The sequence below is a fragment of the Chroicocephalus ridibundus genome, chromosome 1 (genome assembly GCF_963924245.1).
Source record: "Chroicocephalus ridibundus chromosome 1, bChrRid1.1, whole genome shotgun sequence".
In the NCBI taxonomy this organism is placed as follows: Eukaryota; Metazoa; Chordata; class Aves; order Charadriiformes; family Laridae; genus Chroicocephalus; species Chroicocephalus ridibundus.
Window position 1 is genome coordinate 68,546,860 of NC_086284.1, and position 11,257 is coordinate 68,558,116.

General features: G+C 44.9%; 1 protein-coding gene across 1 annotated transcript; it reads right to left on the minus strand.

The window, feature by feature from the left end:
• Positions 1-1,221: 1,221 nt before the first annotated feature.
• Positions 1,222-10,784, minus strand: LOC134517085 (uncharacterized). Its single transcript, XM_063338217.1, has 2 exons — positions 10,610-10,784; positions 1,222-9,108 (listed from the first exon to the last, which is right to left on the minus strand). Exon 2 carries the CDS (start codon positions 9,072-9,074, stop codon positions 4,335-4,337), a length of 4,740 nt encoding a protein of 1,579 aa, XP_063194287.1. The 5' UTR covers positions 9,075-9,108; positions 10,610-10,784; the 3' UTR covers positions 1,222-4,334.
• Positions 10,785-11,257: the final 473 nt, after the last annotated feature.

The window sequence follows — 11,257 nt, forward strand, 5'->3', positions numbered from 1 at the left end:
ACGCCTGGGGAAAAGACATTGTCATTCATTTTGCGCAGTCCCCTTAAAAAAATCTCTCTCTCTGAGAGGCTAATTCCATAAGAATCAGAGATTTTAAACTATGTCACCACAGAGAGGTAACCTTGAAAAACCTTTTATACCTGGGCTTTGTTTTTTCTTCATTTTCTATGTGCCTGGCCTGGTTTTGATTGTCTGTATCTATAGCTGTACCAGAGCTTTAAGGTATGGAGATTCATGGAGATTCCAGGGCTTTAAAACTAGCAAAAAAAAAATTGCTGCTACTTTTATCGCGGGCCAAGGACCTAATGACTTCAGTGACCTTGAGAGATGTTTGTCTTGAAAGATGCTTTTTAGTAAAGCAGAGGGCAGTAGTATGGTGGAGGAACAGAACTGTTCAGAATTACACCTGTCGTGCAAAACTACAAAAGCCAAGAGATGTGCTGGCAGGAGCATCAAAAATATCTGTTATTAGGTCAGACAAAGTGAAATCACAGCCTGTGAGGGCTCCCATCGTTGCCTCTCCTGTGGCGGGGTGGGAAATGTGCTTAAAGGAGAAGAGAGGCACAGGGCCTCTCCTCCTGGGGTGAAGGAGGCCAGGAAGGACTCATGGAGACTGGGAATCATAGAATCATAGAATCTTCATGGTTGGAAAGGACCTTTGAGATCATCGAGTCCAACCATACACATACAAAAAAACCGCTACAATCCCTGCCACTAGAGCATGCCCTGAAGTGCCAAATCTACACGTTTTGTAAATACCTGTAGGGATGGTGACTCAACCACCTCCCTGGGCAGGCTGTTCCAGTGCCTGACCACTCTTTCAGTAAAGTAATTCTTCCTAATATCTAATCTAAACCTCCCCTGCCGCAACTTCAGACCATTTCCTCTGGTCCTGTCATTATTCACCTGGGAGAAGAGGCCAACACCCACCTCTCTCCAGCCTCCTTTCAGGGAGTTGTAGAGGGCAATGAGGCCTCCCCTCAGCCTCCTCTTCTCCAAGCTAAACATGCCCAGCTCCCTCAGCCTCTCCTCATATGACCTGGTCTCCAGACCCCTCACCAGCCTGGTAGCTCTCCTCTGGACGCACTCCAGCACTTCAATGTCCCTCTTGTACAGAGGGGCCCAGAACTGAGCACAGTACTCGAGGTGAGGCCTCCCCAGTGCCGAGTACAGAGGCACCATCACTCCCCTGCTCCTGCTGGCCACGCTATTCCTGATACAAGCCAGAATGCTGTTGGCCTTCTTGGCCACCTGGGCACACTGCTGGCTCCTGTTAAGCTGGCCCTCCACCAGCACCCCCAGGTCCTTTGCTGCTGGGCAGCTTTCCAGCCACTCTTCCCCAAGCCTGTAGCGTTCCCTGGGGTTGTTGTGACTGAAATGCAGGACCCGGCACTTGGCCTTATTAAACCTCATACAGTTGGCCTTGGCCCATTGATCCAGCCTGTCCAGGTCCCTCTGTAGAGCCTTCCTATCCTCAAGTAGATCAACACTCCCACCTAGTTTGGTGTCCTCTGCAAACTTACTGAGGGTGCACTCAATCCCCTCATCCAGATCATTGATAAAGATATTAAACAAAACTGGCCCCAAAACTGAAATGAAACTTTTCGGTTTGTGTATCTCCCACCAGCGCTCGAGCCTGGCCGTTTGCACGCTTTCTGGCACAGCTGATGTAGACCTGTGTACCCCTCCTTGAACTCTTGCTTTTTCTGAAATACTCATTTCTGGCATTTCTTTCCTTATCAACAGTGCTAAATTTTCTGCCAACGTGATCTGGAGCGGCTTGTTTTGGGCTGTTGGGCAAGTCACACCGGCCTTCTACTCCTCTTCCAGCCATCGCCACTGGAATTAGTAAGGCCTCACCCTCTCCTTTCCTGGAGGATTACTTGTGCTAACTCCTGAAGGGAATCTCCGTGACTTGCTTATGTGAGGCATCAGCCTTAAGGATGCATTTAGTGCAAAGCTTTGCCATGTTTTAAGTGCACTTCAGGGAGGAATGATCAATTGACTTGGCTGGATGATTTATGTCTTACCAGCAGAGATTAAGGCATGCACTAACCTAAAAATTAAACCCCACAAGATGACTCTGCCTGACTTGTCCTGAAGACAGGGTGCTGTGCCTGAGTCTCCTACTGCTCTACCTCTACTGAGAAAAACAGATATTGCGGGTGTAAATTGAAAGAGTTGAAGGACGCCCGGTACACACTTGACTAGCTCTCCTGGGGAGGTACCTGCTTAATATCTGGCAGACAGAAGTCCTTTAATTTGTGACAGGGTAGTGATCTTTCCAGATGTGAATAAGGAAAAAAAACCCCCAAACAAAAAAAAACAACCCTTAAAATTTCTTTTAAAAGATTGGAAAAACAATAATTAAAACGGCTTCTCCTGTGGTGGCAGGAGAAGGAGAAGCCAGCTAATACAGAATTTGCTATTCAAGTCTGGTGCAAAAGCTTTATGTTGTAAGGGCTTTTCTCAAATGGGAAATGAAATCATGGACAATAAAAAGTAAATTAACATTTAGGTTTAGTACAAAGTGGCCTTTATGGTTGCCAGCTCATAAAAGCAGTGGGTGAAACACACCCCTGCACACAAGGGTGGTCTTGTACCACCAATAAATTCCGTTTACCCTGTGTTTTGAGGACTGGTGCGATGTACATACTTGATTTCCATTTTGTGAGCCTCTGGATGCCAGAAAGCCTCATTCTTGGCATGTTATGAAGGGTAAGAAAGTCTAAACTTCTTCAGCCATCAGGGGACACGATGTTCATGACCCCTCTTCCTCCCGGCAGTGTCCCCGGCCAGGCCAGCCCAGTTGTCACGTATGTGACTCGTGTGCATTGTGCTGGTAAACGGGTTTGATCTCAGCTTGCTGCCAGCCTGCTCTTGTCCTCATTGCCTTGCTGGCAGCGGGTCAGGGCACTCTGCCAGCCTGGGCTGGAGGAACGGCCAGCCCTTGGCCGCACGGAGTGCAGTCACGGAGAGCGTCTTAAAAATTGAGGGGAAGTCACTGCCATGGGGGAGCAGGACCTCACTTGTGTAAACCCTCTCTCTTTCTGCGTAGCTCTGCAACTTTGTGAAGGTGGGTCCTTAGGATGTGCCTTTGGGGTTCCTCCACAGTAAGTTTTAACCTGGATGTGTGGTTACAACGCTGAGCTAAACTGGCATATGGGAGAGTGGTGCTGTAAGATTTCTCTGTCCGTCACCGCTTTGCTATGACACCCATGGCAGCAACCCTGCCCTCACTTCTCCAAAACAATGTTTGTCATGTGCAGACTTTGTGCAGAAGTCGCTATTACTGTAAACACAAAAAATCCTATCCCCTTAGCAGGATCCAGTGACACTGGCTGCTTCTTACTGCTCCGTTTCACATTGTGTTGTAAAATAAACACTTCCTAAGACTTTTAATGTGATCTGCGGCACCTGCCTCATGTCTGTGTGCCTTGGGATTCGGAGTGGGACAGATGTCCCAGGAAGAACTGAATTGCCCTGGCAAATTCTTGAGTCTTTCTGGCTTACATTGTCCTCAGGAGAGGTCCTCAGGGCCCTTCAGTGTCGAGCTTTTCTGAGGTCTTACACTTGTTGCATGTTCATCTGCAGTAATTAAGAATCCCTTGAAATGGTGTATCTTTACAACAATAACTCATACGGTGTATGGCCAAAGTGCAAATAGCTTCAGAGGACGTTAAATCATTATTTTTCCAATATTAATATTAATGAGGCTGAGCATTTGCATTCGTGGTAAATCCTCTTGTAGCATCAATGTTCTTTGAGGACTTTTCTGCAGATAAATGAAGCATTCCCCTCCTTCCCTCACTACTTCTACCAATGGCGTCACTCAGTGCAGCAATAGATCAACAGTTCCCATTAATCTGTGAAAAGGCAGAACTTAAAACAGGCGCTTTTTGACATAATTAAAGCTGTCACTGCCTACCACCATTCCTGGAAAAAGTACTAGTGGAGTTTCATTAGAATAAGTAAATACAAATAAAGTTCACCCTGAACAGTGGTCTTTGTTACAAACAAACCCCATTAGTTAGCAAGGAGAGTCTGGAGTGGGGCTGAATTCACGCTGATCTCAAAGCCCTTCTCATATTTAATTTATAAACCAATGATTAATTCAGTGATTAGCTAATTCACTTGCGGTGATTAATTTAATTCATGTCTTCAGGCTAATGGTTAAGAAAGAAAAAAAGCCCAGCTCAGATAGATGCACATCAATGTCCTCGTGATTAAAAAATGATAATATAATGCCCTGGAGAGTAAAGGAAAAAAGAAAGATCGAGGGAAGCGGTGGCATGATCAGTTGTAAGTTCTTGCCTAAGCTGTAGCTGTATTTTTTAGCTGTGATGTTTAAATGTGTCAGTTACTCTAATGATCAATGGTTTGAAAGATGAATCTAAGGGTCTTTCACTGTAGCTTTCCACTGTGTATTTTGAGAATGGCGCTGCTTTAGAGCAGTCCTCCAGTTCTGCTTTTCTCTCATTTGTTTTGCCAGCTGCCTGCCAGCTCCCCTCCCTTTCACCAACATCTTTCTCATGCCTCACCAAATTCTTTGATGAGAGTGCTTGGTACTTCTTAAATCCAGGCTGTCTTTTTCTATTTCCAGCAGGATTTTCCTCATCTTTTGATGCAACATGAACTGAGGATGATTTGGGGGACTTCTCTGTATGAGACAAACTGGACTCTTTTGGGACAGTATTACAATTTATGCCATCACTTGGCAATGGAGTTTGATAGTTCTTGAGGTTGCCCACAGGGCCTTCCTTTCCTGAGCCATCACTGCTGTGTTTCTCTGATTGAGTTGAAGAGCGTAGTTGGTATTTCTCTCTTCTCTCAGGTCGACTCTTCACTTCTGGATTACCAGTTTTATACATTGTTTTTTCATCAGGTGGTGGCGGCGATTGCTTCTTTTTGGCTGTGGCATTCTTTTCTTGAGGCTTCACCAGTGAATTCGGAGATGGGGACTGGCACATCCCAGAACCTGGGTCTTTGCTTTTATCTTTTACAGCACTTGCATCAGGCTTTGTAAAACTTTCAGATACAGTCTGTTGGTTTTCTCCCTCTGGAGTATTTTTCTCAGGCTTTGATGATTTACTTGAAGGAGGTAACTGATGGTTTCCAGATCCAAACTGATGGTTTCCAGAACCCTGGTGTTCTTCGTCCTCCTTTACAGTCTTTGCTTCAGTTGACCTGATGTCCTCTGCTGCTGGTGTCCTTTGCTTTCTGTCCACTGAAGTATTTTTCTCTTGGGACTTGAGCACTTTCTTTGAGGAGGGTGACTTCTCAGAGTTTGGATCTCCATTTTTTTCTTTTACAGCGTTAGTACCAGGCTTCTTAAAACCTGTAGAAGGTGGTGTTTGTTGCTTTTGTTCTGGAGTATTTATTTCTTGAGGCTTAACCAATATTTCTGATGATATTGATCGGTACTTCCTGGAACTTGGAAATTTGCTCTTCTTTTTTGCAGCATTCATATCAGTCATCATAAAATCTTCACATCTCGTTTGCTGCTGGTCTCCTCCTGGAGTGTTTTCCTCATGCTTTGCTGATTCTGTTGAAGGAGGAAGCTGGTACTTCCCAGAACGCTGGTGCTCAATATCCTCTTTTAGAGCCTTTGTTTCAGGTGACCTGGTGTCCTCTGCTGCTGATGTCTTTTGCTTCCTCTCTCCTGAAGAGCTTCTTTCTTGAGGCTTCAGCACTTTGTTTGAAGGTGACTGGAACTTCTCAGAGGTGTGTTTAGTCTTTTTTTCAGCTGACTTAGTTTCAGGCTTTACAAAGTCACCTGGTGACATCTGCTTCTGTGTCTCTAGAGGGGACGATTTCTTGTCTTGCTTTATCAATGGATTTCGTGATGGTATTTCATTTTTAGGATCACATGAAGTATTACTTTCTCCTTCACCAACCTTTTTATGCTGCACGGGTTCTTTTTTCAAGTTAGGAGGGGTATTTTCCTCATCATTGGTCTTATTGTCCTGCCTTGATGTATTCCTTGTTGTCATTGAATAATTCTTGAAGTTTGACTTGATGTTTCTTTCCTCTGCACTGCCGTTTGCATGTTTCATTGGTTCATTTGATGAGGATAGGTTGTGTTTCCCATTATTGCAGCAGGTGTTTTCATCTACTGTCAGCTCATGTTTGTGCCTCACAAAATCTCTTGAAGGTGTTAGACATTTTAAACTCTGCCCAGTATTTTTCACTCCTTGAAAGTTGGTATCATGCTCTGATGAAGGAAACTGGGATGTCTGAGGTCTATGAGCATTATCCTCGTTTGAAGAGTTATTATCATGATCCATCGTATCACTTGGTGTGGATACGTGTTCCTCCTCAGATTTATGCAAGATATTTCTCTCTTCTCTCTCCTCTGTATCCCTCTTATCATTCTCATGCTTCATGTCATCATCTGATGACAAGAGCTTATCCTTTTTATGTTTGGAGAATTTATTACTACCTTTTGCATGCTTCTTTTGGTCTGAGTCCAATTCAGTTGAGGAAGGAAATAGGTTCTCTTCTGGCATGTCACTTCCTTCCTTCATGGTATCATCTGAAGTTGGTGTTCGATTCTTCTCCAAGGGTAGTAGGGGCTTTCTTGTTAGCGTGGTTTTATTTTCATATTTTCCTGGCTTCTTGGTTGAAAGCAAAAGACAATTCTCAGTGCTCTGATATGCGTTTGTCTCTTCAGCTGTTGAGTTTTCATTTTCAGTTGCATGATTTGGGGATGGCACTTGGTTCTTGAAATCACATGCAGTTTTCTTCTCCACTGTAGTATCATTTCCACAGTTTGTCAGCTCATCTGAAGAAGGTAGTGGGTGCTTCTCACATCCATGGCTGGCATGCTCATCTTCCACACCACCAGCTCCCTGTCTCACCAGATCAATAGGTGGAAGGGCTGGGGGATTTCCAAGGGTGTGATGGATTCTTTGTCCTGCAATCCCACTCATTGGTGTTGGTAAAGGGTTTGATGATGGTGACTGGCATACCTCAGAGTCAGGCCATGGCATGTCATCTGCAGTGGCCTCTTCACGCTCAAGGAAAGATTTAGATTGACTGTGACAGGTCTCCAGGTCAGTCAAGGTACTCTTGCCCAGCGCTCGATTGTTTGCATGATTCATCCTTTCATTTGATGAAGATAATTTCTCCTTCCCAAAATCTTCTTCTGTGAAGTAGAAGCTGTGCTTCACAAGGTCACCTGGCAAGGGGGTTTGTGTCTTGTCCAAATCAGAAGACATGTGCTCTTCTGCGGTACCAGGTTTCTGCTCCTTGTTCTCATTTGAGGATAGCGTGGGTTTGGTCTGATTTACATCTGGATTTGGTATGTCAGCACTGGAATTAACAAAGTTATTTTGTGGGCTGGGCGTTTGAGGAGGCTGTAGCTGCTTGGTTTTGGATTCATTTTGCATTTGGCTGTTGGGTGGTTTATTCTCCTCTTCCTTTTTAGTTGGGATATCACTATCATTTTTGCTAGAAGTAGAGGATGCTTTGTCTTCACTGTGATATTTCACTCCATCTTTGGCTTCCTCAGAACATCTGCCTCTTAAACCTGGTGCCTCTTTTTGGACTATTGGTGGCCTTTTGCCAGAAGCTGGTGTTAGGACAATTAGCTGTCGGTCCTCCATTGGAGGCTCAACTTCATAAGATGCTGGAACTCCTGAAGACTCAAATGGCAGAATGTTTTCCAGTGCTTTCTGCTCTGGAAAAAATTTTTGGCCTGTAAAGAAAGGATCCTTTTCTGGCTCTGTGAGCTCTGTGTCAGCTTCCTCTGAACTGTATACGTACATAGTTATTTCAGGAATCTCACCTGTTTTAGTATCCTGAGGACTTTGTTCATGGGATCCTTCAGCTGTGCTAGAGTAAGGTGAGTTAGAAGGTGGGACATCTTCCTTAACGTGTTGCACAGCATTGGTAACCCCCAATAGTGAAGGTGTATCAGGCCCAGCTGGCATGTTGTTCCTGTTGCAGCCTAGACTATGTTCAGACGAGGGAGGAATGCAGTCTGCAAGAGCTTTGTTTTGACAGGTAGTAGAAGAGCTGTCTGGATTAGGGTTAAAGTTGGGTCCTTGCTTTGTGGAATCTATTTTAGCCTCAGCATGATCCTTTGCATCAGACATGGCCTTGGGTGCCACTGGTAACTCTTTTTTGTCCTCCCTGTCCTGTGCTGCATTTCTTGGTGTCTTGTTCTCACCAGGCTCTCTGTCAGACACCCTTTTTTCCTCTAGTGGTGTGTCATGACCAAAAGGCTGCTTTGCTGCATTATTTTTCAACCAGCTCCAAGGATGGTTAATTTCGGTAGCAATGCTGAGTTTGGGCACTGGGACTGTGGAGCACACTAAATATTGGGTCTCTGGGCTGTTTATACCTGTGGCTGTCATTGCCGCCGTGCGCAGCACTCTGACCTCTGGCTTACGAATAGTTTTTCTGCTCGGGAAGTTTTTAGTCTTTTTCTCACCTTTGCGCAAGAGCGATGCTTTCACGTCTGCAGCTGAGCAGAGAGCGCTTTGTTCAAACTGCTCCTTCAGTTTGGACAGAACCGAACTCCTGTTGACTATTTTTGGCAAACCGCTGTCTGGTCCCTTCTTTTTCCAGCTGGGAGACTTCTCCTTGGCTTCTTTTTCTTCAGCAGCTAAAAATTTCTTCAGGATGCTCTTCACTGTGTTTTTCCCACCAGCGCTGCTCCACCTGGCCCTCTCACTGGGCGCTTTGTCTGCATCCTCCTCTGCTGCTTTTCCATCTCCTTTCCTGTCTCTGTTACCAGCCCTGCTCACCCACAGCTTCTCTTTAATGACCAGTTTGCCGACTTCTCTTCTTTTCTTGGTGTACGGCTCGCGATTGTTGTTTAGAAATCTGGACCGCAAGAGCTGAAATCTGGTGGGATGCTGGCCCCTGTTTGGACCTGGACATGGCTGGTTATAACTCACCTTGTTTTCTTTACCTTCTGCCCATTTTGTCCTCTTGCTGCTGAGCTGCGGATCGCCAGCTGCGAGCTCGGTGACGTACAGCAGCAGGCTGCTGAGAACAGCAAAGGCCCCTTGCTCTGTTGCCATCCTATTGAGCTTCTTCTTCAGCACCAAAGGGTCTACCAGCATCTTATCATCTCCACAAAAGCGCGTGCTTTTGGTGCTGCGCAAGAGAAAACACGAATGTTCTTTTCAAGTCATCAACATTGCCGCTACCTCCTTATTTTGCTTTAATGGCATGCTGCCATGCATAAAATGGAAAAAAATACTTTAGAACTTCTCAAGAGAGTTGTCGTTAGTGGCCTGTTAAAAAGCATGCAAAGTGCTTTACAAGCTTCGTGAGGCATGGTGTAGTGGGAGCATGCAGGGCTTCACATGGTCCCACATGGCACCGTTGTCTCTTTCTTCTGTGTTTTGTGGCCAGTGGAAGCACTCAGGGGAGCAAGCAACGCTAGTCGGGGTGACCACATCACCTCCGTACCACTCCTCGCTCATTTAGTATTACCGCGTCCTAATGCAAGGGCAACATCGAGGGTGTTTTCCTCTCCTGCTAGGTAAAGTGTAGGCAAAGATAAATATGATGAGAACACAGTTAGCAGGAAAACATGGTTCTGCCTCTGGGTTATAAAAACAGACTCAAACCATTAAAATATCAAAGCTGAGGAGCACAAATATGCCACTGATAGATTTTGCTATTGGTACAGGTTAGAAGTCAGTAGGTACCTCTCCAGAATTAAAAAAAAAACCAACACACAGGATTTGCATGATCCCACATCAGGAATATGGTCCTAAATCTACTTTGTGAAGCGTAGCACCACCACAACAACCCTGGCAATGTCCCTTGACTACAATCCCCTTTAATCTGGAGCAAGAAGGCTGATATGTTGGACCTACACTTGAGTTTGAAGAATCAGGCCCTTGGACAGCTGGGGATTTAGGCAATGCTTTAATTGGTGTGGATCAGTTACTAAATAAAATACTGAACTCAGCACAAAAGCTGGAGTGTGAAGTCAATAACAATAGATGGGGCTAGGAGGGAAAAAAAACAAGAGGTGTCGGCTTTCTGACACCACCAAAAGCTGGAAGGTTATTTCACCGTGCAGTGAAATAGCTTCATGCGCAGAATGCAGCCTGCATACCGGGAGGGGATTACTTTTTATGAGCAGAAGCGGAATAAAAAATTCTTTAAATTAAGCCCACATGTAGAAAATTAAGAAAGGCTGCAAAGAGGCTCGTCCTTCAAGGAGTGACAGCCTCAAAAGGCTGGGGAAGGCCCAGCTGTGCCCCACCAGCTGGTACCCCACAGACTCTGGAAGAAATTGGACCCAGCCCCCCACTGTGACATTATGGGGTCTGTTTGCAAAGTGGGGGTCTGGTCCTCGTCCAGTCGGGTAGTGACATTTGGTTTCCACTTGGCTGCATTTCAAGTGCACATATTGAAAATTACATCCCTCAGCAGTGGGATGAAGTTGCCATCTTGAATGGAAGAAGGTCTATTTATAATGACTTTGTAGATATTTTTAAAGGCCAATAAAAGAAAAAAGCGTGACAACTGGCCTGTGTCTAATGTGACAAACAATGCTTCGTAGGTTTTGATTGGGAATAACCACATTTCAGCATAGCACAGGTGCACGCTCCCACATGCACAATGTGGTAACACCTACCCTTTCCTTTACTGAATTGACCACAGCCAAGGAAGCAAGGCTCCCGTGCTACACCGAGATCCTTGTTTGTCACAAGTACAGGAATTTTCAAAATAAAGAGAAAAAACAGAATTCAGGGTATAATTGAGACTAAAAATATCCTGGTTCTCTTTCCCTCCTATAGCCAGTCTGCTGATATTTTGACTGAAACATTGCCGTGGCAGAAGACTTTTTCCTCTCCTCCCCTAAGAAGTGCCTGGTGTATTCAGAAACACACATAGGGCCATCTCAACCTGCATGAGTTAGTGTCATCTCTGATCTCTCAGAACAGCAGTGGAACCAGAAGCCCTGCTTACCTTTCCCTTCTGGACTACTTTTTGGATACAATAAATGGCCAGAGTAAAATATGGAGTAGTCCTGCTTTCAGTGGGTCACCATAGCCAAACTACCATTGATTGTGAAGGGAAGAAGATCAGACCCTCTTTATTACAAGTAGTCAAGGTAATTAATCACTTATGAGATATAAAATTCAAACAGCTTCATTAATATATATTATTAGTGAGCTCTCTTCAGAGTTTTCTTTTTATGCTTTTGGTAAAATATATGTTAGAGCATTCTTATAGGATGCCTTCTGAAAAGTGGCATCTGTGGGAACGCTGCGTTGTCTTA